Source organism: Anomalospiza imberbis, chromosome 1, assembly GCF_031753505.1.
Source record: "Anomalospiza imberbis isolate Cuckoo-Finch-1a 21T00152 chromosome 1, ASM3175350v1, whole genome shotgun sequence".
Classification (NCBI taxonomy): domain Eukaryota; kingdom Metazoa; phylum Chordata; class Aves; order Passeriformes; family Viduidae; genus Anomalospiza; species Anomalospiza imberbis.
In genome coordinates this window covers 51,279,173-51,305,577 of record NC_089681.1, presented here as the reverse complement: position 1 = coordinate 51,305,577, position 26,405 = coordinate 51,279,173, and the positions used below count along the sequence as shown (strand labels likewise).

At 39.3% G+C, this 26,405-nt stretch overlaps 1 protein-coding gene across 13 annotated transcripts in view; it reads right to left on the bottom strand.

The window, feature by feature from the left end:
* Positions 1 to 912: 912 nt before the first annotated feature.
* PTPRM (protein tyrosine phosphatase receptor type M) overlaps positions 913 to 26,405 on the bottom strand; it is a 445,815-nt gene continuing 420,322 nt past the window's right edge. For all 13 annotated transcript variants that reach the window (XM_068192138.1, XM_068192146.1, XM_068192169.1 and 10 more), the window contains 10 exons: positions 22,674 to 22,790; positions 18,159 to 18,313; positions 17,692 to 17,827; positions 16,959 to 17,108; positions 16,317 to 16,490; positions 13,424 to 13,555; positions 10,269 to 10,394; positions 8,312 to 8,475; positions 6,098 to 6,233; positions 913 to 1,812 (listed from right to left, as the gene is read on the bottom strand). In XM_068192138.1, the coding sequence (XP_068048239.1) occupies positions 1,759 to 1,812; positions 6,098 to 6,233; positions 8,312 to 8,475; positions 10,269 to 10,394; positions 13,424 to 13,555; positions 16,317 to 16,490; positions 16,959 to 17,108; positions 17,692 to 17,827; positions 18,159 to 18,313; positions 22,674 to 22,790 (1,344 nt within the window). In that variant the 3' untranslated portion in view covers positions 913 to 1,758. The remainder of the gene's footprint in view (positions 1,813 to 6,097; positions 6,234 to 8,311; positions 8,476 to 10,268; positions 10,395 to 13,423; positions 13,556 to 16,316; positions 16,491 to 16,958; positions 17,109 to 17,691; positions 17,828 to 18,158; positions 18,314 to 22,673; positions 22,791 to 26,405) is intronic.

The following is a 26,405-nucleotide window of genomic DNA, read 5'->3' as shown; positions in this document are numbered from 1 at the left end:
AGTAACGGAGCAGTTCCATGATTTTTTTAGTAACTTCCCCACCAGCCATTCTAGTATTGGTGTCTTTAACATCTTTAACAGAAGGAATTACATCCCCCTCATAGCAGTCACACATCTCAAGAACAAGAGCAACCCTCCCACAGGAGCAGCAGGCACAGAGGGAATGACAGGGAATACCCAGGGCTGCAGAGGGTTGCTGTGACAAGACCAAGTACTACCAGCACAACACCATCTCTTCTTCAGAGCAGGGCATCTTTCAGGTTCTGCATCTGTGCATTTTTAAGCATACAATTCACCTCTTTCATATACTGGCACAGCATATCTTACTCCACTCTGGTGAGCTGTATCCAGCTCCAGGGATCCCAGCAAATGCTTGGAGAATTTGCTTTGTTCAGCCTGGAGAAGAGAAGGCTTCAAGGTGACCTAATTGCAACCCTCCAGGACCTGAAGGGAGCCTACAAGAAAGATGGAGATGGACCTTTTACAAGGGGTTGTAGTGACAGGACAAGAGGGAATGGGTTAAAATTGAGAAAGAGCTGATTTAGATTAGATGTTAGGAAGAGTTTTTCAATTTGAGAGTGGTGAGACACTGGAACAGGTTGCCCAGAGAAGCTGTGGACGCCCCATCCCTGAAAGTGTTCAAGGCCAGGCTGGATGGGGCTTTGAACAACCTGGTCTAGTGAAAGGTGTCCCAGCCTATGGCAGGGGGTTCAAACTAGATGATCTTTAAGGTGCCTTCCAACCCAAACCATTCTATGATTCTGTGATTCTGTGACCTCGCTATTGTCTGGATCAACACTGGATCACACAATAAACACTCATTGGAGGTAGCTCAGTATTTACTGGATTTAATCTAGAAAAGAGGCTTAGTTGGAGGCACTGAGATGCCAAGAGATATTAAATTAAACAAAATTTTATCATGTATGTAATTATTTATTGAGCTGAGAATCCATACAAGGTAAACAAATGTTTACACTATCATACAGTAAGCATTTCCAGGGCTTAATAAAAATGATTGTCACTCACTGTGCTTCACCAAAAAAAATCATTTTAATGAATAAATAATTTGATGAAATCAAAAAATATTTACAATATAAACAAATGAAAAAGCTTTGGATATATTAATCTGAGCATCCCGTCTTTTGCATTTTTTAACTGCATTTCTATCAAGATTCTCTCTATGAAATGGTACAAAGTGGATAGAAATTACAACTCAACAAAGTTATCATGATTTGGTACATGTCTTTCTGTTAGTTCAGATAAGCTACATATGATTCATTTATTATGCATGTGTTAGAATACAAATATAACTAAAATCATATATTATCAAAATGCCAGACAGCATTCTCCACAGAACAGAAATGTACACTAGGCTGTGACAAGAACTGAGAATCACAGGCAACGAAATGTAACAGAAAAAGTACAAATTCCTTCATAAGAATATAATTGTGCTCTCTTATTTACCAGAGGACTATGCTGCTTCACCACATCAATGGCTGAGTATGAATACGGTGTTCAAGGACTGCCACGTGGTTTGTTGTAGGCTCACAGGGGTGCCAAGCAGCAGCTTCTGAGTGGGAATCGGGCAGTGCAAGCGGTTTTATAAACATCTTTTGGGGCTCTTAAAAAGAGCCAATTATACAAAGCAGTAGAAGCGTAACACTGAGAAGTCTTCATCTCATTTACACAGACATCATGAAGTGACTTGCTTTGTTTGTGGTAGTGAAAGGAGAAGCTTTGTCTGTGCTGTCTAGACAATCAGCCAGAATTCAAGTATTCTAAAGCCACTTCGTAGCAGAATTTGTATTGATCCTGAAAAATCAAAAGAAAACCACAAAGTCAGTTATTGAAGAAACCTAATTAAAGGGGTCAATATTTCTCTTCTGTTAAAATTATTTACTATCAGCTGTTGTCAGTGGGAACCAATTTGCAAATCCAATTTATGTTCAGATAAGAAAATCTTTATATTAACCAGACAACAGACACTATACATAGTAACTTATGGTACTGCTCATGTTAGATGAGTATTTAGCTGCTGTAATACACTTCTATGAGAAAAACTGATTGCATGTAAGCAAACAGACTTGCAACCCTTCTGTCATCTGTGAAAAAGCTCATGCAGCACTCAATGAGAATTGGAGTTATTGAAATTCCTCCCTGGAAATGTTTATCTTAAAACAGACCCAGTGTTTAGTACTTCCCAGATTGCAACTTTTATTTTAATGTCATTCAGTTACTGCATTTCAGGGCAAGAGTACTTACTGTTAGTCCTCTCTCTGCAGCCCAGACCCAACCCACAAGACTGTGCAATAGCCTTGTGAGATGGGACCTGAGCTAAATTAATTGGATTAATTCAAATTAGTTTTTAGCAACTGCCAGTGATGCTCAAGTTAGCCTGGGTAAAAGGAGAACTGTAAAGAGCCTAAGTTTTCAGGTGCCAGCCCTGTGCTTCAAACACAGACCTGCTGGTTTTATTTGTAACTGCTTGGAAACAGAGCAAGTCCCAGGGAAAGAAATCACCTTCCTGAGCGGATGCAAACCCACTCTGCATCTCTGGGGACAAAGGGTCATGTCTTGGTCCCTTTCACATCTTCAGTGGAATGGAGAGGACAGATTTGACTAACCTTTGTCCACTCTGAAACTTTTAAATGGTGCAGTCACTGATGACTTCCCAGTTTTATATGCATACGTACCCCTCTCCTGTTTCCGTTCTTGCTACTTGCAATACTCAAAAATACTACAAATATTGAAAATATGAAAAAAAAGCTGAAAGGAATACTAAGTGCAGGTTCCCTGAATCTAAGGGCTCTGGCTTCTGAAAATTCTATTTGGGAACAATTGCCAGTTTTATGATTATTTCTGTTACTGAAATGCCTCTTTTGCTTATGCACTTTATTTGATTAATAAAGGATAACTAAGCACATATTGCCATTTAGGAACAACAACAGATTTAATGAGCTGACAGTACTCAGCCTTGCCCAACATCATGAGTAGTAAGATCTTCAGATATAGTCTCTTTTTACTGAAGCAAACATTTTAAAGGATTAAATCTTTTGGCCTGTACTTGTGATTTTGGGTCACATTTTAGCTGAGAGTCCACTTAACATGCAAAAGACCGTATACTATTAATAAAATCAAAAAGCTATTAACAAGCATGGATCATTTAGAAGTTCTTTTGTTGAGAAATGTCACATCATAAGAAAACAAGTCTAAGGTGCACATATAACCTAAGTGATGAGTGAGTTGTATGCGAGGGTTTAAAGTCCTGCAAGGTTCCACAAACTGCTTGTGTCTTCTTCAGAATGAGAAAAGAATAAAAAAAAAAGAAGAAAGGAAAGAACAGAGTATTATGTAAATTCCTTTTCTGCTTTTATTGCATATATATTTCTAAATAAATGGAAATTGTTCTATAACTACATAACAGATCAAAACAAGAGATCAGTCACTCATCCATTTCTACTCTTCCATGCTCATTTTATGCTGATTTACTGATCCAGCAGAATAACTGTCATTTTCAGTAAACTGAATACCTGCCTTAAAGAGCAGACATACCTTATTTCTCACTGTGTTCACTCACTAGTGTCCTTTGTACATTTTTATTACTCACTTGATGGTGGATATTAAAAGTCTCTTTAGACTAGCTAGCTTCAGAGAGGTATATTTAAATTTATTTTCTAGGACACCTGTGGGTAGGCCCAATAACATTTCTCACCAAATGCTTCGGGCATTCCATAATAGATACTTTGCATTATCATGTGTTACCTTTGTATGATAGCTGAAAAAAATGATTATATTTCCATACTGTAGGGATGTGGCATTCAGATTTCTACATTTGAAGGAAAACGAAAGGTTTCAGTGAAATTAAGAGATTAATCTCTAAGTATGGATGGCAAAGACTGCCTTTTATCTAGTCAGAAAGTGCATGACATGTATTGATAAAGCAGTCTTACAACTGTTTTTTGTGAAACAATGTCATGATTTTGGGCATTTAATATTTTGCCATAAAATTTTACAAGGTAGATGAATATTACTGTTCTTCTTTTTCCAGAGAGAAACTGAGGCAAAGACACACTAATATAAGAAGGGTCATAAAGGATAAAGTCAGTAACACGATCAGGAAAAGAACTTAAGTGTCCCAATTCCCTTTACCATGAAGCAATCTACATGGAAATTAAAACCTGGCTAATTCCAATATTTGTTCCTACAAGGTGGCAGGCCACAACTGAGGAGCTGTCATTCTAACTCTGCTCAGTCAGTGCATTATGTGATAATGGGAAAAATCCTGGTTGTTCCTTGCCTTTATTCCTCTGTCTGTTAAAATAAGGAAAACAGTGCTGATCTCCTTCACAAGTGCTTTGAAATTTCATAATAAAAAAGGCCCTACAAGGCCTTTCTATGCCTTCCAGACATTCTCAATACCACTCTCAATTTACTAAAAGGTACATTTTTATCTAAAATAACACATTTAGCTTTTTTGATTAAAAAAATTCTCTGCTGAGAAATGGAGACAACTGCCTGACAAATCTGGAGAACTGTTACAAATGGGAATTTATAGAGAGCATTTTCTCTAACTGTACTTCTACACTAGTAATTTTCTTTTTATTTCTATAAAATAAATGAATAAGAGATCAGAGAGTTCTGTGGGCTTAAGCTCTAGGAGGATGGAGAACAGCAGGCCTGCCAAATCCCTGTATAAACTATACTACATGAATGAAGTAGAAGGACATTTTTCTTAATATCTAGGAAATAAAAATGTATGGTTCTCAGCACAATGATTCTCCTCCTGAGAATATAACCTAGAGGAAAAGAAGCCAATGAAGCTGCTCCCTCCCATCACCGTGGAAGTTTGATAGTTTCTCACTGACACAAGACTCACAGTTCCATACTGCTGGCTCATGGCCTGTGGTGCTGCTCGTGAACTCCCTCCTTGCTTTGCACAGCTGACAACATCTGGCCTTTCTCCATATGCCTGGCCAGAGCCGGGCCTAGGGGAGGGTTTGGGACTTCAGAGGCAGGCTAGGAGAGAGCACTGCGATGGGGAATGTGGTGGGAGCCACCGTCCCCCAGGAGAGAGGAGGCACAGCCATCCATGTGGTGGAGAGGTGGCTATCCCTCCCTACCTGCCTTCACCTGTGTGTCAAAGCCTTGCTCTTTCTGCCTATTCTCCCGTGTGTGCCACACTCAGTTCATCTGAGGGGGTCCTCTCCTAAAATTACAGCTGGTTGGACCAACTCAGTGAGATGTCTCCTGCCTCACCCTGGCCATGCTATAGAAAAGTTGCTGAAATGACTCCAATTTGTTTAACCAGAGCTTGCAAATCTGGCTCAGATTGGGTTAACATCCCTGAAAGTGCCCAGATGCTGCTTCTTCCTGCTTGTGATAGTAAATCAAATGCAGCTGCCTCTTAAGCAGCCACCTCTGCAGCAGGATGTTGTAAAAGTGTCTTTTATAGCCCAGGCTTCAGAACAGGGCATCAAGCTACACCCATCTCCAAGTACTACACACTAGAGTGTAAGAACCTGCTGGTTTAAGCTGTTCTGCAGCTCTTCTGGCATAGCAGCTGGCACTTCAGCAGTTCTCCATTTAGGAAAAAAGCTCATAAAACACTCTCTAGGAAAATAATTGCACATGGCCCCTTGTTTCTGAACTTCTTTAATCTTTCTATGAGATAGAGCAACCATAATTAAATGCAATATTCTGGATGTCAAACTGAAATTCATGGCTTTGATAAATATTAGGCGATTAAGCTATTTATAAAATATATAATTTGAAAATCTGGCATTTAATTTTACATAACTATTATTTCTACCATGCAAGGGCTGCTCTCCACTTGGTTCAGCTTGCTAGAAAAGAAAATTAATAAGGATGTTCATCTGAAAGTTTAAAACTCTTAAAAAATTCAAACGAACAGAGACAAAGTCTCCTTGGGAAGAAAGCAGTGTAAAAATACTCTTACAAGTGAAGTGACTTCATTATCCCCTTTGAAAATGACTTGCTTGCTTTGTGAACAACTCCCACTGCAAATCCTGGAAATCTTACTGACTCTTCTGAGAAAAAGAACATTTTCTATTTAATGGTGCAGTTAAAAAGCTCATACCAGAAGGTCCACCATGTTAGGCTTATTATTCCTCAGTGTCTTCACAGCATGGAATACGTCAACAGCCCTCTGATGTCGAAGCATTTCACAAACAATACTGATTGCACAAAATGTCCCACTGCGGCCACCTCCATTCCTGCAGTGAAAGTGATAAAACGGCTCAGTTACAATGGACTCTGTGTCACAAGTTTGTACAGCAACAGGGATGGCTCCAGAAGGCATGAGTTCCAGCAGGGAGAAACCACAGAACATTCCTGCCCCAAAGGCTGCTGAATTCTAAGCAAAACATGATTTTTAATTGGAATTGGCAGGCTGAAAGGTCTCAAAGCTATGATTCAGAAGTCAGCAGGCTGAAAGCCTGGAGGGAATTGAATGGCTGAGTTTTGCACCACCCTTCAGTGAACACTGGAGACAGCACAAAGAGGATGCTAAAATAAGGATAAAGTACTTTTAGTTTCAGTTCAACACTGCTTTGCATTGTAAACACACATGGCTGTAATGAGCATCAGGCCTGGAAATGCCACACAGAAAGCGAATCTTTGAGTTCTTTTACTCCAGATTCTGGTGCTTTCCTCCTGCACACAAAGGCATTTTGGAGGAACTGCAAAAGCACCAGAAGTCTCATTTGGGGGAGTCCTGGTGGCTGCACTTGGTATGGCACTGGGTGGTGCTGCCATGTCCCCCTGGCTGATTATCTCAGCTCCTGGCAGCAGGAAGAGGGGCTGGCTGCCTGGCAAGGACTGTTTCTAAAGGCAGATGTATTCCCCCTCCACCCACAGTTATCAGAGGATGAGAACCTGAAACAAATTGCTAACAAAGTAGCCAGGCACAAATGTTCATATACTCGATCAAATACAGTATTTAATAATACTTTATCCCTGGTTATTTTTAATCTTCAAGAGAATCTCTTTCTTTCTGGAAACCCCATTATTTCTACACTTATTCTAATCAGAATCTTTAGGCTGTGCTTCACTGAAAATAATAAACCTTAATAATTACCAGAGTGCAGACTAGTTAGGTAGCAGGTCGTTCAAACAAGCTTTGCAAATGGTTGATTTTCAAAGGAAGATACAACGTCGCACATCTGTCACATCCAGGCACTATGAAAAGAATGCTCTCTGCTGCCAAAACAGTGCCTGATATTGTGGGACTGTTTGAGAATTTTAATTAAAATAAAGTCATTTAAAAGGATTATATTAGAGCTTTTTCTTTCTTTACTGCCTGGAAGTGACGCATGTGTGATGTTGTACAACTATTTAATATCATCAGCCACCTCAGAGATAACAGTAATTTGCACTTCAAAAGGGTCTTTTCAGCTAAAGATCTCAAAACATTAATTAATCACACTGCACAATGCTCCTTTGATGAAAGTATTATTATCCCCATACTACAGATGGGGAAACTGAAGAGCAATGACTTGTTCAAGGTCAGTGATAGTGGGAATTATTAATATACTCTTAGATTTTCCTCCATCATTCTGACACAGGATCCCAACTTCTGAACATGGTTTTCCTGTTAGCAGGTCCCTGCTCTATCATGGCAACATCTTTAAACAGATGTTTAGAGGAAGACAAATACAAGTTCAACCGCTGAAGACTCAGCCTCAAAAGATCAGGTACTTCTGAGGGCAAAAGCACGTACAAGTATTAAACTGTATCAAAAGAAGGATGGTGGCAGAGTGGATGAGAGTCTGCATCAGTGGAGCACAAAGTCACAGGAGGACAAAAATATATACCATTATTAGAGAAAGGTAAGGCAATTACAGGAACATCGTAACTGGTCTATCATACCACTTTTACTCCTGTGCTTTATGCCTGGAAAATGAATCACCCCTCCAAAACTACTTATTTCTATGGTCCTTATCTACAGAAATAAATGGTACATTGTTCTGAAGGCACATTTTTGATTTACTGTGAATAAGTATGCAACTTTCCCATTTGCAAGAGTCACTGGACATTTTTATATAAAATAGAGTTAACTCGAACCCATCATCTTTTCATAGGGGTCTAACAAAGGACAGATGGGGAAACTCATGAATCTACATTAAAATTACACAATTCCTCTTGCATTTGAAGCTTTTAAATGAACAGTTGTATTATTTATTCAGTTACAGATTAGATAGATGCCTCTCCACCTCGTTACAAATCTTTTAAAGCCTGGCACAAATTCGGTGACAGTTTTCCCTTATTCTTCTGTTCCGTTTCCAGTACTTACAAGCAATGTACGACTGTGCGTCCCTCTCCGCCGTTGTATTCCTCCTGCCACTTATCCACCTGACGGATGAGCTTCAAGAAGGAGCGTTTAGAAACCGGAGTGTCCCTGTACATGGGCCATCCCAGGAACTGGAACTGCTGCACCATCCGATAGCCGTCCTGGGGCTGCAGAGATCCGGACAAAAGCAGGGAAAGTAACAGTATTTTATTGGCATGTGATTTAGGTATTTGCAGCAGTAAGGGAAGTTGTTCAAGCAGATGATTGCTGACAAACTGCTAATGTAATTTCAACTGCCCTTGAGGATTTATGACTTTTAATTTCCAATGGAGTTATTAGAACAAGAGTTTTAAAACAGACTGCTATACAATAAGCTAAAATATAGCAACAGTACATCTGCACAATCAAGCAAATAATTAATTAATCAGATAGGAGGAACATGGTAGGAAAGACAGAGCTGTAACATAACTTCAATTATATACTGTTTTCATATATAAACTTCAGTGTTTTTAAAATGTTTATGTGTTTCTGTCCTTTTTTTACATGAAAGGTCAAACCCTCTCAGAATATTTTGAAGCAGGAAACATTAAAAAAACCAAATGGAATCCTCAGATGTTTGTGGCTTATAAAAAATATCTAACTACATTTTATTTTATTGTGTTCTACTGCAGCAGTCAGAACCCCTCTAGTGAAACACTACTGAACAGTTGCTTTATGGTGATTTAAAATAAAAAAGGAGCACAGAACAAGTGATAGTGGAAGAAAACTACAGTCCTTTGAAAAGGGCATAATAAACATGCACATGAAAACTGGTTTTGTAGTCTAGAGTTTGCCACTTTGTGCAAAGTGATGGCATTTTAGTGCCACTCCTAAAATGAACAACACCCAGAAATGTTGACATTATATTTTATTCTGTAGAGTAAGAGTTAACAGAGAGGATGTAAGATTAACACGATACGGAATAAACAAAACTGGATGCAGCATTAGGATGTACTCTCCAATTGGTTTTGTGTGCTTTATGTCACACTCTGGAATCTAATGATTTCCTGTCCAGTTTCTTTCAGCTGATGGACCCTCTTCCCAAAGCAGATCAGCCAGACCCAGTGCTTGCTGAAGGTCACAGCTTGCTGGAGACTGTGTTTTTTATATTGTCACATATACTGCAAATGCCAAGCCTTCATAGTATTAAAGAAGTATTTGAAGCTTTAAAATCTGCTTCCCTGTGTGGACATTTACATGTTTTTGGTGTCTTTCCCTGTCCAGTGAGCTACCAGGTCCCAGGGAAGTTCTTGATTTTTTTCTGAAGGGAGTGCTGCTTATTCCTAACTACAGTTTTTTGGTGGTTGATACGAATCCATTGCAAAGGCTCCCTGAATGGGAACAGATACCTGGTCTGTGGTGGAACCTTTTTCCCGCTCAGCTTGAAAGACATGCCTTGTTTAGTCTTCTGTCAACTTTATGGGAGCATAAAAGTTGGATACAAGAACAATTTGCTTGCCCTTCTGAAGTGGTTACATATGTTATGTAGTTATGAAGTGTGGTTAGTGGGAGAGGATCTTCACTAAGAGGCTGGGATTGCTATTGAAAAGCATAACTAGTATTGGTGCACAGCTTTCTTCACATAACACAAGGATACAAATATATAAGATGGCTAATTTCAGACTATTGAAAACAGCACTGATTTCAGCATTTTTTGGCTATCATACAATCTGAATACTGCATTTATTTCATTTGCATTTAACAGACTTGAGATACGTATTAAATTTTTTTTACTTATATTATACATAGAAGGCTTTTTTCCCTCCATGATTGTGCTGTGACTCAGTATTGCGCCATTGCTTTCAAATAAATATGCTGAAAAATGAAAATGGTTCTATGTGAGTTTAGCTTTCATTTCTATGATTTGAGTAGACTCAACTCATCTACTGAGACAAAACTGTTTTGCAAATAAGATCCTTACTCTGGCTGCATTATAAATTCTGAATATCCGGCTGATGATGTCTTCTTCTAAGTCAGCCGATACAAACTCCACCTGAATAGGACCATGCCGGTGGACTCCATTTTCTGGCCAGTACTGAGGACAGAGCTATAGGAGATCATGGACAAAAAAGAACACAGTTAATCACCTTGGATTTCATGCTGCCTCAACATACTTTTCTGTATTTTAATTTGTTATACATGTACTACTGGAATTCTTGCACAGTATCTTTATAAAATACATGATGCACCAAGTTCGGTTTTGAGCAGTCTGCTTTCATAATGCCTTTTCATGCACCTAACATGCTGTTCCTTGCTGCTGTACTTTCAGTGTCTGCTGTTTGGAGTAAAACACTTCTGACACTCAGTGTTAGTTCTACAATATTTTATGACGAGACAGGGAGAGCTGACAAATATTGCTGTACCTTGGAGGCAGTGGAAGCTAAAGACCAAAGGCCTGGGACCTCCAACTGCCCTGAATAGTTGCTAATAATTCAAACTGCATGTGATTTATACAAGGAAAGGTACATAAATTCTCAAAACTCAGGATTTAACTTTCACATGTTTCACCCGTGACCAATGATATTGGCTAATATTAGCATTGCTTTAAACTTTCAGTAATTGCTTACTTTCATCTCATTAGCAACACCTGAAAATATTAATTATGCTTTCTTCAGTTCTCAGAAAACATTACTTCTAGGTATCTAAAGATCACAAAGTAAAATTATTATCTTGCATGGTTTTAGTGTCTAATAATATGACAATGGCTTAATCCAGGAACCAATTACCATCTGTGTTATTACTTTAAAGATTGAATCAACACTTTGCAAGAAGGTTTTTGAAGCTAGAATCTGCCTGGTTTTTTTTTTTTTCATGAAAATCCTAATGATTTTTTTTTTTTTGCCAGGGATATTTAGAGCAATTCGAGCATGTAGCTTTTGTAAGCATCCACCAGAATTAAATATGAACTCATGAAATTTTGTTTGCTTGCAGAAGCATTGATGTCATATTTGGAACTTTTTATTTCAATCCAGTAAAACAGCTGTGGTCTTCATTCTGCTGCATTACTGTTGGTGATCCAGAGCTGAGCTGACAAATCACATTTACTCCAGATGTTGCTTTGCATTTCTTACAATACTTAGTCCCCAACAAAGCTGTTTAGAGATGACTACATTTTAGGAAAACATAATCATTTACTACACCAATTAAAAAAGAAAACCGGGCCTGATTTGCAGGAGATCACTTTAACAAGTTAAACCCAGAAATTTTAAGCAGGAAAATATATTTTCTTTTTTTTTTGCCCATCCCTATGATGTGGTCTGCTGAGACAATTGCTTTCCAAATATTGTCTAAATCTCACACAATTTTTTATTATGAAATATGCTGGTGTACAGGATAGCAAAATGCAATGTATACAACTGTTGCAAATGCCAGTGCTCAGATCATTTAACATGCACACCTTAGTACACATCTTTCAAATACACAGGAATACAGTTCTAACAGATCTCTGAAAAATACTTAAATGATAATAAGCAGAGCTGTTTGCTGGGGCTGTTTTAGGAAGCTATGATTTTCAAGTTCTAAAGAAACCAAAAGCATTTAAGTCTGCACATTTTGCATGCAAGTGATGCTAGCAACTCTCTTCAAGTCAGAGCCACTGTGAAGGGTTGAATTTCATTTCCCAATAGAGCACAACAATCCACATAAATGGTAATATCTAAACAGAACTGTAAACACTTCATAGATACATAAATAATAATCACAACAGTAATTACTAATAAATCTGAATGTAATGTGTGTTTTTAATAAGCTTTGCCCTCTCTCCACTTCTGTTTGCTCTGAGGGTTTTGACATTTATTCCTAATGAAAAGATTGTTACTTGCATTAAGAGGAAAAAGGTTTAACATACTGCAGAGGCAGGTGCATTAACTGCATATCCCAGTAGCTTTTAAATCCTGTGAGGCTAATACATGCTTGGAATAGCCATGCCCTATTGTAAATTCAAAACACAGCCAACAAATTAAAAAACACTCTGTTCAGCAGTCCCTAACAGTCTGTCTCCCTTGAGTCTTTCCTTATTCACTCAGAAAATAATCTTAGATTCATGAATAAAAGTTTTGTCTTTCATTTCTATTTTTCCTCCCTGAAGACAGTGCAGGGCTTAGAATCAGAAATTCAGTCTTTAAAACAGTGCGTGGAATTCCTACATGTTTCTTTGAAAAACCAAAAGGAAGATCAGTATCTTTTAAAAACAAACTCTACATGTTAAAAAGAAGAGGAAACATTTTTTTAAGTATATGCAATACCAAACAAAGCTAAAAAGATGCTTGATCATTAAATGACCTACAGTCTGCTCTAAAAAATTACAATTGCTCTTAACCAGTAATTAACAAATATTTACATATTAATAATCCAGATTACCACCACATTATTCCAGCAGAGGGCTGGTGCAGTTTGTTGGAACTAAGGAAATTATATCTTTGTAAGAACTTGGAATTGTGCAGTTGTGAGCCAGGCTCTGGGACACTTAGTGATTAATCCTAGTGATTAAATTGCCAACCAGTAGGTTCAGTTTTCCAATTTTCTGAACAACATGTACAGCATGTGCAACTCTTTTGTAAGGTAATTACATTCCCCTACACGTTTCGTTGCCCTCTTTTCTCTTCCAAAGGACACTTAGTCTCCAATCTTTAGCTCTTCTCTCCTAGTTTAGTTCCTATCTCCTTGCTAATGACATAATTTTGTGCAACACACAACACAGATTTTTACACTGGGAACACCTATTCCTTGGTAAGGAGACCAAGGTGATTGACCTTTTTCAGGCAGGCTAAGGAATAGCTGTTGGCTTCCGTTTATGATTTTGGCCACTAGAGCATTTTTCAGACTTGAGTCAGAATTCTACAACCATAATTTTTGGGTTTTAGCACCCCTTTCCGAAACATGTTCTCTTAGAATAAATTACAGGTGCATGCACTTAAGTGTGTGTGCACTAACAGTTTGGAGGAGAAGCTGCTGATTTATCCCTCTTCCCCTATGAGTATCTGCAAGCTACAAATCAATGTTTTAGTGTGCAAGTATTTAATGTTGTTTTTACAAAACTAATTACATCTTTTAAATTAAGCATTTTTCTGGACTTACTTGTGCAGGATCCACATCATTCAGCATAACTACTGAAGTGCAGTGATAATCTAGGACCAGCCTCCAGAAATCTTTGACAGTATTTGGTAAGGGATGCTGTGTAACTATAAAAGCTGATGGTTGCTTGTAGCTCTGCAAAGAAGTAACAAGATGATGAGAAGAATGGCAAGAGAGAAAAATCCATTTAGCAGAATGTCAGTCATAGCCCCAGAACTTCAGGACTGAAAGCATTATTTCTATTTTCCGTCTAATTAATATATTGTTTTCAGCTCTTTCCTGAGATCTTATATGCTTCAAAGTTAATAAACTGTATTTGGGCAGGATATATCTTCTGCAAACGTTATATTTCTAAAATGTATTTCATGCCACAGGCATAAAATAAAATCATCAGAGGCTTTTGCTTCCAGTGTAACTCCTACAAGATTTTGAGCAACGGGTTTGTTTTGAGCTGTTAATGGACAGATTAATCTCAGCTGTTTGCATTTAGCTCTAAATTTGAATGATGCCTGTGAAAGGAAATATCTAGTTATTCTTCAGAAATATTGTTGAAATTCTGGTCTATCTGACAGCAGCGAAGATACTCAGGGGATAAATTTCAGTGCTCTTTGTTTCTTTTAGTACCAGAGTATGTCGTTGACTGAGCTGTTTGCTGGAACTTTTCCATTGTGGATCTCAAACCAGCATTTTCACTTACATCCTTCTGAGTGTTGAAAGCTACCATGGCCATATTGGGGCAATTGTTGGGAGGGGGTGCCACTGTCTTCATTAAGGCAGGTGGAGAAGTCTCTACATGCCTTGAACTGAACCATCTGCACCACAACAGAGATCCAATCAGATCAGCTACTGCAGGCAAATGGTTGGATTCCTGGGGCTGTCCTGTGCAGGGCCAGGATTTGGACTTTGACTAGGCAGGTGCCAAGAGGATGGTGCCAGACTCTTTTTGGTGGTGCCCAGTGAAAGGACAAGGAGCAATGGCCTTAAGATAAACCACAAGAAGTTCCAACCTCAAGGTGAGGAGGAATTTCTCTATACTGAGAGTGGCAGAGCACTGTATCAGGCTGCCTAGGGAGGTAATGGAGTCTCCCTCTCTGGAGACATTCAACATCCACCTGGACATGTTCCCGTGTCACCTGCTTAGGGTGACCCTGCTTGGGGATCAGACCACACGATCTCCAGAGGTCTCTTCCAACCCTAGCAATTATGGGATTTGGTGATCCTTGTGGTCCCTTCCAACTCAGGATAATCTATGACTGTTCTTTTCACAGACAGTCACTGAAGAGAACATAGAAAATTATTCCACTGTGTTTTGGGTACAGATGCAGACATGCAAAATTTTGGTTCTTTGTTTCAGCACTGGGCAACCAGCACGTAATGATGATGCTCCTACATTAGGCAGATGCTTTCTATCCTACAGGTCCTGCCTTGCTGGAAGTTTCATGCAGATGAGAGATGTCCAAAGGGGTCTTCATTAATCACTCAATTAGAAGCCTCAGCAGTTTTTATGGGAAAACTATTCTCAAACTCATTCTGATACTGAATGATGAAAACCATGCTTTCTACCCCTTTTTCTTGAAGTGAGCTCTAAAAGGCTTACATGAGGTGATTCAACAACACCTCAACAGATTCAAGTGGAGAGGGGGAAACACTTAATCTTGCTTGCTGGAGATTGAGTGTTTAGAGAGATGGACAAATGTCTGCTCTTGTCCATCAGTGCAGGGATGGTGCAGAAGCATGCTTCAGATGGAAAGCAACCCAAACCACCTCCTCCCTTGGAGCCTTTTGCCCAGACACAGGTCTGTATGTAGCCCATTGTCTCAATAGTGAAGAAGGGAAGCATCTTCAAAGGGAAGCATCTTATTAAGGCCCTGCTCTTTCTGAGCATTAGTTAATTCACAGAACAAAACAGTACTGAAGTCTCCAGGAAAGAAGACAATGTAATGGCACAGTCACAGACCACAGATTAAGGCAGCTCAGTTCTAATATGAAACGTCATTGACCTACTGTGAGAAGCTAGACAAGTCAATTACACTTCTGTTCTCAGTTTCTCTACATAGATAAACACAAAGACAAATTTTCCTACATTTTCACAGGAGTGTTTTGAACTTCAGCTTATTTTAGGAAAAGGCTTTGAGAATTTGGAAGGAAAGAAATGAAAAAACTGCAATAAACTGTTATTACTCTAGCTTCACTTTTTAAAAAGGCCATTTACAATGTGTTCCTTCCTTACTAACCTCTGTTTTCTTGTTGTTTATGTGTTTGACAACCGTAATGACTATAGCTGTAAATTGTCAAAAATAGGCTATAAATATCTACAGACTGTAAAGGCAGTTTAAGTGTCTTTTTACGGTTACTCCATTACAAGGATTACAATTGCCATAGATGCATTTGGGAAAAAACTCCACACACACATGAAGAGGAACCATTCATTCAAACAGAAATAAACAGGAAGGCTGAAGTAATGGCTTGTGTACTATCTTGTGTTGACAGACAATTATTTTTTTTGTTAATTAACATTTAAATTATAAACAGAGGGAACTGAAATATTGCTGCAAACCTTATTATTCTATTTAACTGCCTGTATCTCTTAATAGGTAACTCTTGTTTTCCTAGTCCAGATGGTTAAAAATTCAAGCACTAGGGAGAAATCCAGACACATTTAATTAATCAAAACTCCCTGAATTGCTCTCTGAGCATGGCTTTGGAACCTTGGCCGTGACATAACATATGTGTGATCCTAAATGTACTTGGGAGTTTAAAGATTTTGTGCCATGCTTCTGGGAAACAAAACAAGCTAGAAGGTTTTCCTTCTTATGCTGACTCCATTTTCTAGCACGGCTCAGTTTGGAGGGCTGCTTATTGCCGTTTTATTATTAATGATGTGGTGGAGACTTACATCCATCAGTGCAGCATTGATGTAGTTACTGCTTTCCCCATCTATCGTGATGAGGAAAGGCAGGCATCTGTCTGGAGGCAGCACATCCATACAGCGATTCTTTTCGTGGTTTCGTGGCAAAAGAGCGATGCTGCAATCTTCAACACGCAGCGTCGGAGTCACCATATTTAAAGTCTTTCAAAGAGAGTAAACAATGCAACGGAAAAATTAACACAGCAGTGAAAGCAACCCAAAATATTTAAGAATAGATCAGCTCAGCATTCAGCTTCAGTGGGAATCAATATGCAGAGAAATGAAAACACATCACAGTCAGCAGGGTTTGGAAGCAGAGAAATCCTGGAAGCATACAATTATGAAAAATAACCTCAAAGACAGCTGCGGAGTAGCCTGCCTTCTGGAGAAAGGACAGTGGAAGGACTGACATACTTCCCTTGAATAAGAAGAATATTTTACCACTATCCCACCGCATTATTTTATGATTCAGCATAACTCAGTAGAGATGTGTGACATGCTATTTTTCCCTTTCTTGCGTTCTTTCCCTCCTAGACCTGTTACAAAATTCATATGGCTATAAAAACTTAAGCAGAAGTCTTCACTATAGCTGAACTCCACAGCTTCTAAGCAATGTAAGCCACTACTTACCCTAAATTCCTCTTTGATCTGGCTTGAGTTTGTTTGAGGATCTAGTTTATTCATGTCATAGTAAGCAGACCTAACTTGAGAAGCTGGAATAGATGTGTCCCCGCAAAGACAGGCTTCCAGGATAGCATCATGGATGAATACATATTGTTCCTGGTTAAGCAATTTAAATAGATAGTTACTGACATGAACTGCATAGACCATTAGTATTTTGGTAAATAAAACACAACAACTAATATGGTTGCTACTTCACTCTTCACTTTACCAGCACTGAAGCAAGACCAGAAGCAACAAGCACAGTTTAAAAAACTTTATCCCACTCATTCAGAAATGAATATATAAAGATTGGCTTAAACTAGCTACAAGTAGTTAGAGAAGTGCAGTAACACTCTGTAACAAAACTCATGTTTCTGGTTTCCTCATTCCTCTGGGTGGTTCTGTAGGTGCTAACATGAAACTAAGCCTCAACAAGATGTACTCCAGAATGAATCCTTCCCAGAGAGGAGACATTCCTGATTTTCCTTATTTTTCCTTTTTTTTTAGGAAATTGTGAACCTTCAGTGAAGCATAACTGTGCGCTTGTTTGGGCAGGGGCTCTTCAGGTTTGTGCAGAGATTATTTTCTTCATGTGACTGAGTAAACAACTTTCTGCAGGGTGACAACTACAAAGCTCTATCTTTATGGGCCAGAAGAGTCTTTTTTCTTGCAAAGCTGTATTCCAGTAGAGAAGCAATACCTCAGTCTGCACCATGTTAACTCTCCGGGATCGAAGCTCTCTCACACAATTATAGATGTCTACAACGCCTTCTCGTTCTGCCATATCTAGCATGATGTCAATGACAATGAAGCATCCGGTTCTGCCAGCACCAGCACTGAGGTAGAAGAAGAGCACAGTTAATGTGCAGCAGTGTATTGGAAATGTAAAAGGTGTAAGGGTTCCAACTCACAGGTGCTTGATCAATTGGATAATTACTGAAATTGAACTGGGCATTTGCAGGACTTCAGACAGCTTTTTAACTCTCATTTATATACTGTATATATGTTTGTTATATATACAATATATGTATTCTTGTTTACAGTTAATTTTTGAGTACACCTCCAGTGGCTTCAGCAGCCTGTGTGCGGAATACACAGTAAAGGAGAAGCAAAAATAGGTCTTGAGTTTAATGCAAACCACAACAGAGAGATTTCTGTTTTACCTACCTGCAGTGAACAACCAGAGGCCCAGCATTTGGTGGGCTCTTGGTTTTGACCTGCCGTACAAATCCCAGCAGGCCGGTGGCATGGTACGGGACACCATGGTCTGGCCAGCCCGTGAAGTGGAACTGACGTATTTCCCGAATCTCATGAGCACCTCTCTGTTGAAAAGACAAGGGTTGAAATCTTCAAAAGCCTGAGCCTTGCTGAAAAGCACCCCCTACCAACACAATCTGTACAGACTGTTGGAGAGCTTCCTCATAGAAGGAGAGCAAGCTCAAAGATCAGGTATTAACTGGTTTCAAAGCCTTCCAACAAAATTAAGTAAGTAAGCACTAGATTGGTCAGAAACTTTCAGCAATGAGAGAAATGCTCATCTCTGCATTTAAGTACTAGGCTGCTTTGCAAACTGTGGCCTTAAGATGCATGCCATGATCACAGAACAGGTCAGCAGCAAGGCTGAACACAGAGCACAGATGACTTTTTTATTCCCATTGCCCTCCACAGGGGTTTTGCTGCTGACTTCAGGGCACTACAGCTTCAGCATAATTTTCCTTATCATTTGTCTCCTTCACTGGTCTGAAAGAAAAAGCTGAATAATAGGAAATCTTTCTGCACCTTCAATCATAGGGGTTGTGTTTGTAGCCCTCCACATGCTCACCCTTCAGGTGATTTGCCACAGTCTACAAGGACATGGATATGGTGAGACAGGTATGAATGAGAAGCTGATTGTGTAAGTAATTTCCCATGTGACTTTGGGGAGCAGTCTGGATATTAGAAGTGTGTATGCTAAGTTTTATTTTCTTACAGCTTGTATTTTCCCTTCCCCCTCTAAAAATGTAGCTGCCAGTATTTTATTCTCATTAGAAATCCACAGACTGGAGGCCATCATACACAGTTCATATGCAAACAGCAAAATTATGGCACATCATGTCTACGCTGGACTAAATGTCAAAAATATTACTAACTGCTAGTTTACAGTTTTTCTTCTTAAAGATGTATTTCCTGTCTTGAGACGGTTTGCATACACAATATTTTATTCTCTTTGAATAATAAGTAATATAAACTTCCTAATTTACTGCTATTATGCATGAGTCTGGGATTTTCAGTGGTGAAGAAATTTTGGATATTCCAGTGCTACAGGACTAGAGAGGACTTAGTGTATGTTGGAGTCTTTGATGCTCTGACAGCTCAGGATGGGGGTCTGTGGAGACAGGGCATCTGCTCAGAGGAATATCTCATCTCCCCTGGAAACTGACACAAAAAGGCAGGCAAGGGAGAGGATTAAGAGCATATGAGGCAGTGGTGTGGACTGAGATCACACCCTTGAAACAGAAACGACCTTATATCCTAAAAACCAACTTTAAAACATAATGAAATCCAGGAATAGACAAAAAAAATCTGCATTTTAAGACAGTCTAGCAAACACATTCAAATACAATTTGGTCCCTGCTCTCTGGGGATTTTAGAGTGTGTTAGTTAACACATCTCTGCTACTGTAAGCAAGGCCTTCAACTCTGTAAATAGCTCTGCCTAGGTGAAGGTAGTGCCTCAAACACTTTTATATTGCTTGTAACAACTGCCCATGACCCCCAAAGAAACAAAGATGCCATAGAAAAAAGCAATGCCATGACTATACAAGCTGAGGACTGAAGTGAGTATCCCATACAAATTCTTCATGCAGTATACAGCTGAGATTTTCAAACAATTTACGAAAAACAAACTCCAAAGCAATGTGCCTGGCTGCTACACAGATCAGGTCATGTCCTGTACAATCCTCTGCCTTAGTTGTGAAAAGGCTGTCAGGCTGACTGCATTTTTGTCTGTCATTGTTAACAGCTACTTAGGAAAGGTTTTGCATATAGGATACTTTTATAATGAGTTTTCTTAATACATCTACAAAGGAATGATTTTTATATCTAGCTTTCCTGCTGGTTTCTAAACCCAAAATAGCACACAACTGCATGATTCATAAAAGCATATGCTCATCTGGGAAAGACTATACAGCTGAAACAAACAGAAAATGGTGTACAGTGCTAAACCCTAGGATGTTAAAGAATTCTACAAAAACTTATGCTGCTGCTGTATGTTACTATTCATGAATTACTTTTTCATCTGAGTTAATTGTTGTGCTGTAAAGAAACTGCTCCAAAGGAACTGCTAATTCACACAGTGCAAAGCATATCTAGGAAACAATCTTCAAAATCAGACTGCACTTTTGGCTTCAATTTTCTCAGCATTATCCCCCTATTGCTCAACATCCATTTAAAAAAACCCAAAAAAAACGAACCAAGACTGAAGTAAGTGATCAATTTATCTTCAAGCAAATCAACTTCTAAACTGTACTTTATGGGCAGGTATGAGATATTCATCAATAAACAGAAAAGATGGTCTGAAGCGACTAGAGGTCTTGGAGAATTTGATTCCTCTGATTTTTGGAACATCTATGAGATACCTGCAGGCTGCAATTAGATCCTCCTTACCCCTCCCTTCTCATCTCTACCACAATGGACAAGGCCAGTTCTCTTAACTCCACCCTTGCAGTTCATATGTGCTAAATCTTTAATCATTCTGGATTCAGATGCTGTCCCCAGAAGTCACACTGTACTGACACAGGGGGTTAGGCCACCTGAGGCACAGAACTCTGCAATTTTTTCCTGTTGAATTACTATAGCTCCTATTAGTGAAATCTGCAAGTTCTTTGGAATGGAGGCTCCAGTGTTAAGTGTTACAATACCACCTTTCAATTAGAATTATCTGCATGTTTGGTTATGGTGCTCTCTGTCTCATCATGCACCTTGGCTTAGGGACAGTGAAAAGTACCAATCTCAGTACATCAAAAACATAAATTTGAGAGAATTATGGTGAAAGAGATGTACAGACTTGATGTTCCAGTACCATTGGAGGAGTTAAAAAATATGGAAAATAGAGTAAAAACAAATGCACTTTACTCAAACTACAGTGACGCTGCTTTTAGAGGCTTACTGAAAAACTACCAACTATTAAAAAGCAGTGTCTAAATGAAATCTTTTCAGATGGAGATTTTTAAGAAGAAATAAAATGTTTAGTGCCTTTTATCTCTATCTGTTCTAATGCACTTATTCAAGACAGTTTGGTTATGTTCAACTGTAAAATCCTCTAGGTCTTTTCTTCAGTCCCAGTTAAGAAGCAAAAAGCTAACATCAAAGCATGAGCTTAAAATTTGCAGAATAGAAATCAACCAGTGCTTCATCTACTTCAAAGTGCAGCCAACATTTCTCATCTATTTATTAAAAATACCTAAATGCAAGGAAATAACAGGCTTGAGTGAATTCAGTCTACAATACGTATAGTGGTAAACATGATACAATATTTCAATTCATTCAAACCACGTAATTCTATTATCATTACCCTCAGGTTGCTGTATTGATGCATATTTAAGAATTAGATTGAAAAAGAAAACAGGAAAAAAAACCTAATTCCTTTGTTACTCTGGACGTGTGTACAGAGAACCTGTGGGGTAGTCTTTTTGGCAGTTTCAGGTACCTGGGTGCAGGATTCTTTGATGCTAAATATTATGTTCTTCAAACCCATAAATGAATACTAATTCATCATTAGAGAGAAACAGTATATCATGGGTACTGCAACTAAATCAAAAGAAGCTTTCTAAGCTAATTAGTTGAAAATCTACTCATGGTGATGGAGAATTACTTTGGTGTGCCATTAGGAACATCTAGCCTTACCAAGGAGGCCCTTTCCTTGGTGTTCTGCAACTCAAATGGGTCCTGATACATACAATTAAAACATTTCTGATCTTTAATGAATTCTGAATGAAACTGCTGAGTTGAGACAAAATGCATGGTACATTTCACCATTGACTGATCCTGCATGTTCTTACTTTTAGTGAGTATCTTATTTGTTATTTCTATGTTTTCCATAAATTGTGGCTGGGGAACTGCAAGATCTGCAGGCTACAAAGCATCAAACAAATGCATGGCATTTGCATGCATACTCTAACTAACAGTAATACAGCACACTGATTTGAACTCTCCATGTAGAGATGGATTCCATGTGAAAAGGGGAATTGCCTTGAGAAGAACAGTAATTTGTTACAACTCTGTCTCTGCAGACCAGGCACACCCTGGCCCAACAGAAAATCGTATTCTCTACCACAGACTTCTGAATAATGCTGCATGCAACCTCTGGTACAGACAGAAAATTATAGTGGGGAACGTAAGGTGGAAAGCAGCACAAATATGTTTTTCAATTGATTGCTGGGAGGGAGGCTTCGATTTCTCCTAGGCAGGGAACATCACTTTTTCTAACTCAGGCAGGGGCCAACAGTGATGAAAAGCACAGAACAGTTGCTGCATTTGAAGAAGAAAAACACAGATTACCATAAGAGGGCGGTAGTCGTTTACCCAAAAATACCTACAAACCCAGGATGTCAGTCAAAAGATTTAACTTTCCCTTGCTGAATCTGTATGTAAGTTACTTTGGCAGATACCAATGTATTTAAGAAAACTGAATTTGGAAACTTACCTTTTCTACAGCAAATGTTCGAATCACATATTCAGCCAGCAGCTCTGTTTCTATTAGGGTAACTTTAATGTCTTTATATATCTCTGTGTCATCTGGCCAATATTTGCAGCATTTGACCTTTAAAAGATACAAAAGAAATTAAGGTTCATTTATTTTAGAAGGTTCATACAGAATCCATTTTGCATTCTGTGCAATGATTTCCGATTTAAAGTGCAATCACGCACAGAACAGTCACATTTTCTGTACCTGTAAATATTTGAGGGACATTGCCTCTTCTCTTTTTAAGACAGCTTTCAGAGTTTCACATGAGCTTTGTGTTGTGCTTAGTGAAGTAAGGCAAATTTGTTTGGAGCACAAAGGATATTTATGCCCTGCACCGTTCACTTGTGGAAACTGTTCATTTCCTGTGCTTTTCAAAGCAGAGTGTGCCCAGAAGGACAAATACCACCACAAGATTTTTCCCCAAGCTCTACCTGTTGATTTGTCTGAAAAATACCTTTCTACCTTCTAAAAAAAAAAGTGTTTTGCAGACAGGAAGGAGACCTCATGGCATTTCACAGCTTTCTGACCAGGGGAAGAGGAGGGGCAGCCACTGATCTCTTCTCTGTGCTGACCAGTGAGGGACCGAGGGAATGACCTGAATCTGTGTCAGGGGAGGTTTGGGTTGGGTGTCTGGAAAAGGTTCTTCCCCCAGAGGGTGGCTGGGCACTGGAACAGGCTCCCCCGGGAAGTGGTCACAGCACCAAGCCAGAGAGAGTTCAAAAAGCATTTGGACAGTGCTTTCAGGCACATGGTGTGACTCTTCAGGATGGTGCTGTGAAGGGCCAGGAGCTGGACTTTGATGATCCTTGGGGATTCCTTCTAACTTAAGATATTTATTGTATGATTCTCTATTTTTACAAAACCACCTATTTTCTCAGATTAACTTTCCAGAGGAACTGATGAGAGGTTAAATAGCAAAACTCAGTGCATGAAGTCAAGAGTTGAGTTTTATGCCCGGGCTTTAACTATTCTAAGTCTACATAGCTTAACTACTAATTCATGGGATAACCCTAAACATTATGGGTAGGATTCATCTCACTTAGCTCAACCTAAACTGCTATTTTTTAAAAGTGGGTGTTTTGAGGAATGTGTATGGTGATGTAGATAGCTGACAGACTTAAGAATTTTCTCCTCCTTCCCATTTGTGTGGACAAAGTGGTGGGCTGGGAATCTAACACATTACTTACATCTCTCTTTTACTCTGCTTTATCATGGTAATAGCTGTGCTATCACCACTGCATCTGGCCATCATCCAGTAGTGCAGTACGTGCTAGGAGTGGCATCTGTTATACATCTGCTGCATGGAACAGTTTCTCTCTTTATCTCACCAAAGGGAAAATTTAAAATTATCTTTTAATACACGTAAATCTAGTTTACCTAAAGCACTTAAATAAGTCAGGTAAAAATCCTGAGCACTTTAAATATTCAATAGAAAACTGATAGAAAAAAAATTAAACTTCATAACTAATAAAAGTATTTCTCAGACCTATTTTCACGCAAAAAATATTTGGATTACTACCATGTTTAATCCTAAGCAAAAGGTAAAACGGATGAATGTGTGTATAAGCATACACTGAAAACTGTAATCCAGGATTTAAATTATTTATTTACACAAACTCCAGGTTCAGTATAGAAAGGATTATGCAGAGAGGCAAACCCTGTCCTGTCAAGAAGAAAACACATTTTCTTAAGCATTTGTTTCCAATGTGGCTGATAATTGTGACAATCCTTTACTGTCTGCATAGATGGGAGGTCTTGCCACATCACAGTAGTGACACTGGCTGATAAAATAAAAAGTTTGTCCAGGCAGGGTCAGTAGTTCTGGCCCTTTTTATGGCTCATTAGCAGGATAAAATTTAAATTTGAATAGAACTGAGTTGAAGGGCTGGCAAAACACAGCCCCACATCAGGATCCTCTTCAGAGAAAAAGAGTAGCCTGGTCAGAAGCCCTGGCTTCCAGCCACAAAATTATACAAGCACCCTAACAGCTTGTTCCTGCTTACACAGCTGATGGAAAGCACCCAGAGCAGAGCTGAAGTTAGGTTAGCTTTATAAGCAGGTTTTAATTTATTTTTCTGTGCTTGCCTTCAGACCTAGTAACCACAATAGTATTGGCTAAAAAAATTCTTTATAGTCTTCACATTTCATCTGGTATTAAGGGTGGTTTCAGGACAACTGGCAACACCAGAGTTCTCTTCCATGGTGAGAAGCTTGGAGCTGGGACCCTGGACAATGCTCGGCACTAACAGGGCAAGGGTAGCAAGACTGCTCCCCCCCACCATGCTCCAGAGCCAGAAAGCTGACAGGGTGCCGGAGAGGAGAAGGATTCTATCAGCCAAGGACCAAGCTGAGGGCCATTCCCAGGATCCCTAACAACAGGCTCTCTGACAAATGTGTATTCATCTCTAAAACATAGCTATCCAGTGTAAGCAATGAACAAACATTTCAAAAGCATTATACATTGCTGCAAGCAGTTTAGTAGTTACTGCTGCTATCTATTGTTGCATCTACTTGATATTTATTCAGATCTTATTTTGTTCAGATGTATTTCCAAAAATCCTCTCATAGAAGCTAAGTGAAAAACATTGAATGCTCATTGTTTTGCCTGTGTTGTTAAAATAATCCAGAAAATTCACATTGTTCAAATCCCTCAGGCCAGCAAACGGACCCTTTTACAGTCATTGCCAGAAGCTCTTAGAAACAGGGTTTTCCCACCTATGGTTAAGATGACTTTTTGACTCTTCATGAAGAGTAAGACAATTCACACTGCCTCTGGGCTGGAGCAATACACTGACAACCCCTTCTCTGGAGCCAGTTCCCTTTTCCTGCCTGTTCAGATATCTGTTCCATAGGTGGGACCTGAACCACACTGAGAGGACCAATGCACGTAGGAAGGGAGCAGCTGCAGCCGTGATCCAGGTACAGCACTGCTCATCAGCACGTCTCTTGGTTGCTAACTTTAGCCTTGTTTCTTTCTGATGGGTGCCTGCCATCCTTGAAACAGCTCTAGTTTAGCAAAATAAACAATTGGGAGGGGTGGGGGGGGGTGGGAAGCAAGCTTGGCTGAATTAAATTGCTCTTTCCTTGAAGGAAAACATACCTGTTTCTAACTTGGTAAGTCCAGACTGTCTGGATTACGGCTAAGGACTAGGGACAATTCAGAAAGAACAATTTAGAAGAGCACAGTCTCCGTGTTCTTATGCCTCAACTGCTGGATTTGATTCCACTCTTTTTTAAACCTTATTTAAGATGATACAGTGGAATAATTAGGGAAACACTGGGAGATGTTGCACAGAAGTTATAGCCTTTGTGCCTCATGCAGCTTGTGCCCGCCGGGGATTTCTTACTCTGCTGCACAGGGGATTTTGGGCACGGAGCAGACTGGAGCTGAGCAGAAGGATCCATGACAACACAATTTCCTGAAAACTCTCCCAAGTGGAATAGAGGCTGTGGAAGCCATAGGAATCGTGCCAGAATTCAGTCAGTGCCACAGACCAACTGATGATTCACTCTCTAAACAGAGGAAAAAAGACCCAAACCCAACTTTATTTTAATTCAGGCTTTTCTCCTACTTTTGGCTCTTGTTCTGCAATGCTCTGCATGTGCTGAGCTCTGGACTTGAGAACTCCATGGACTCCTAGTGAACCAAAAGTCAAGTAAATGCATAAATATCCATCTCCCCTCCTCTAG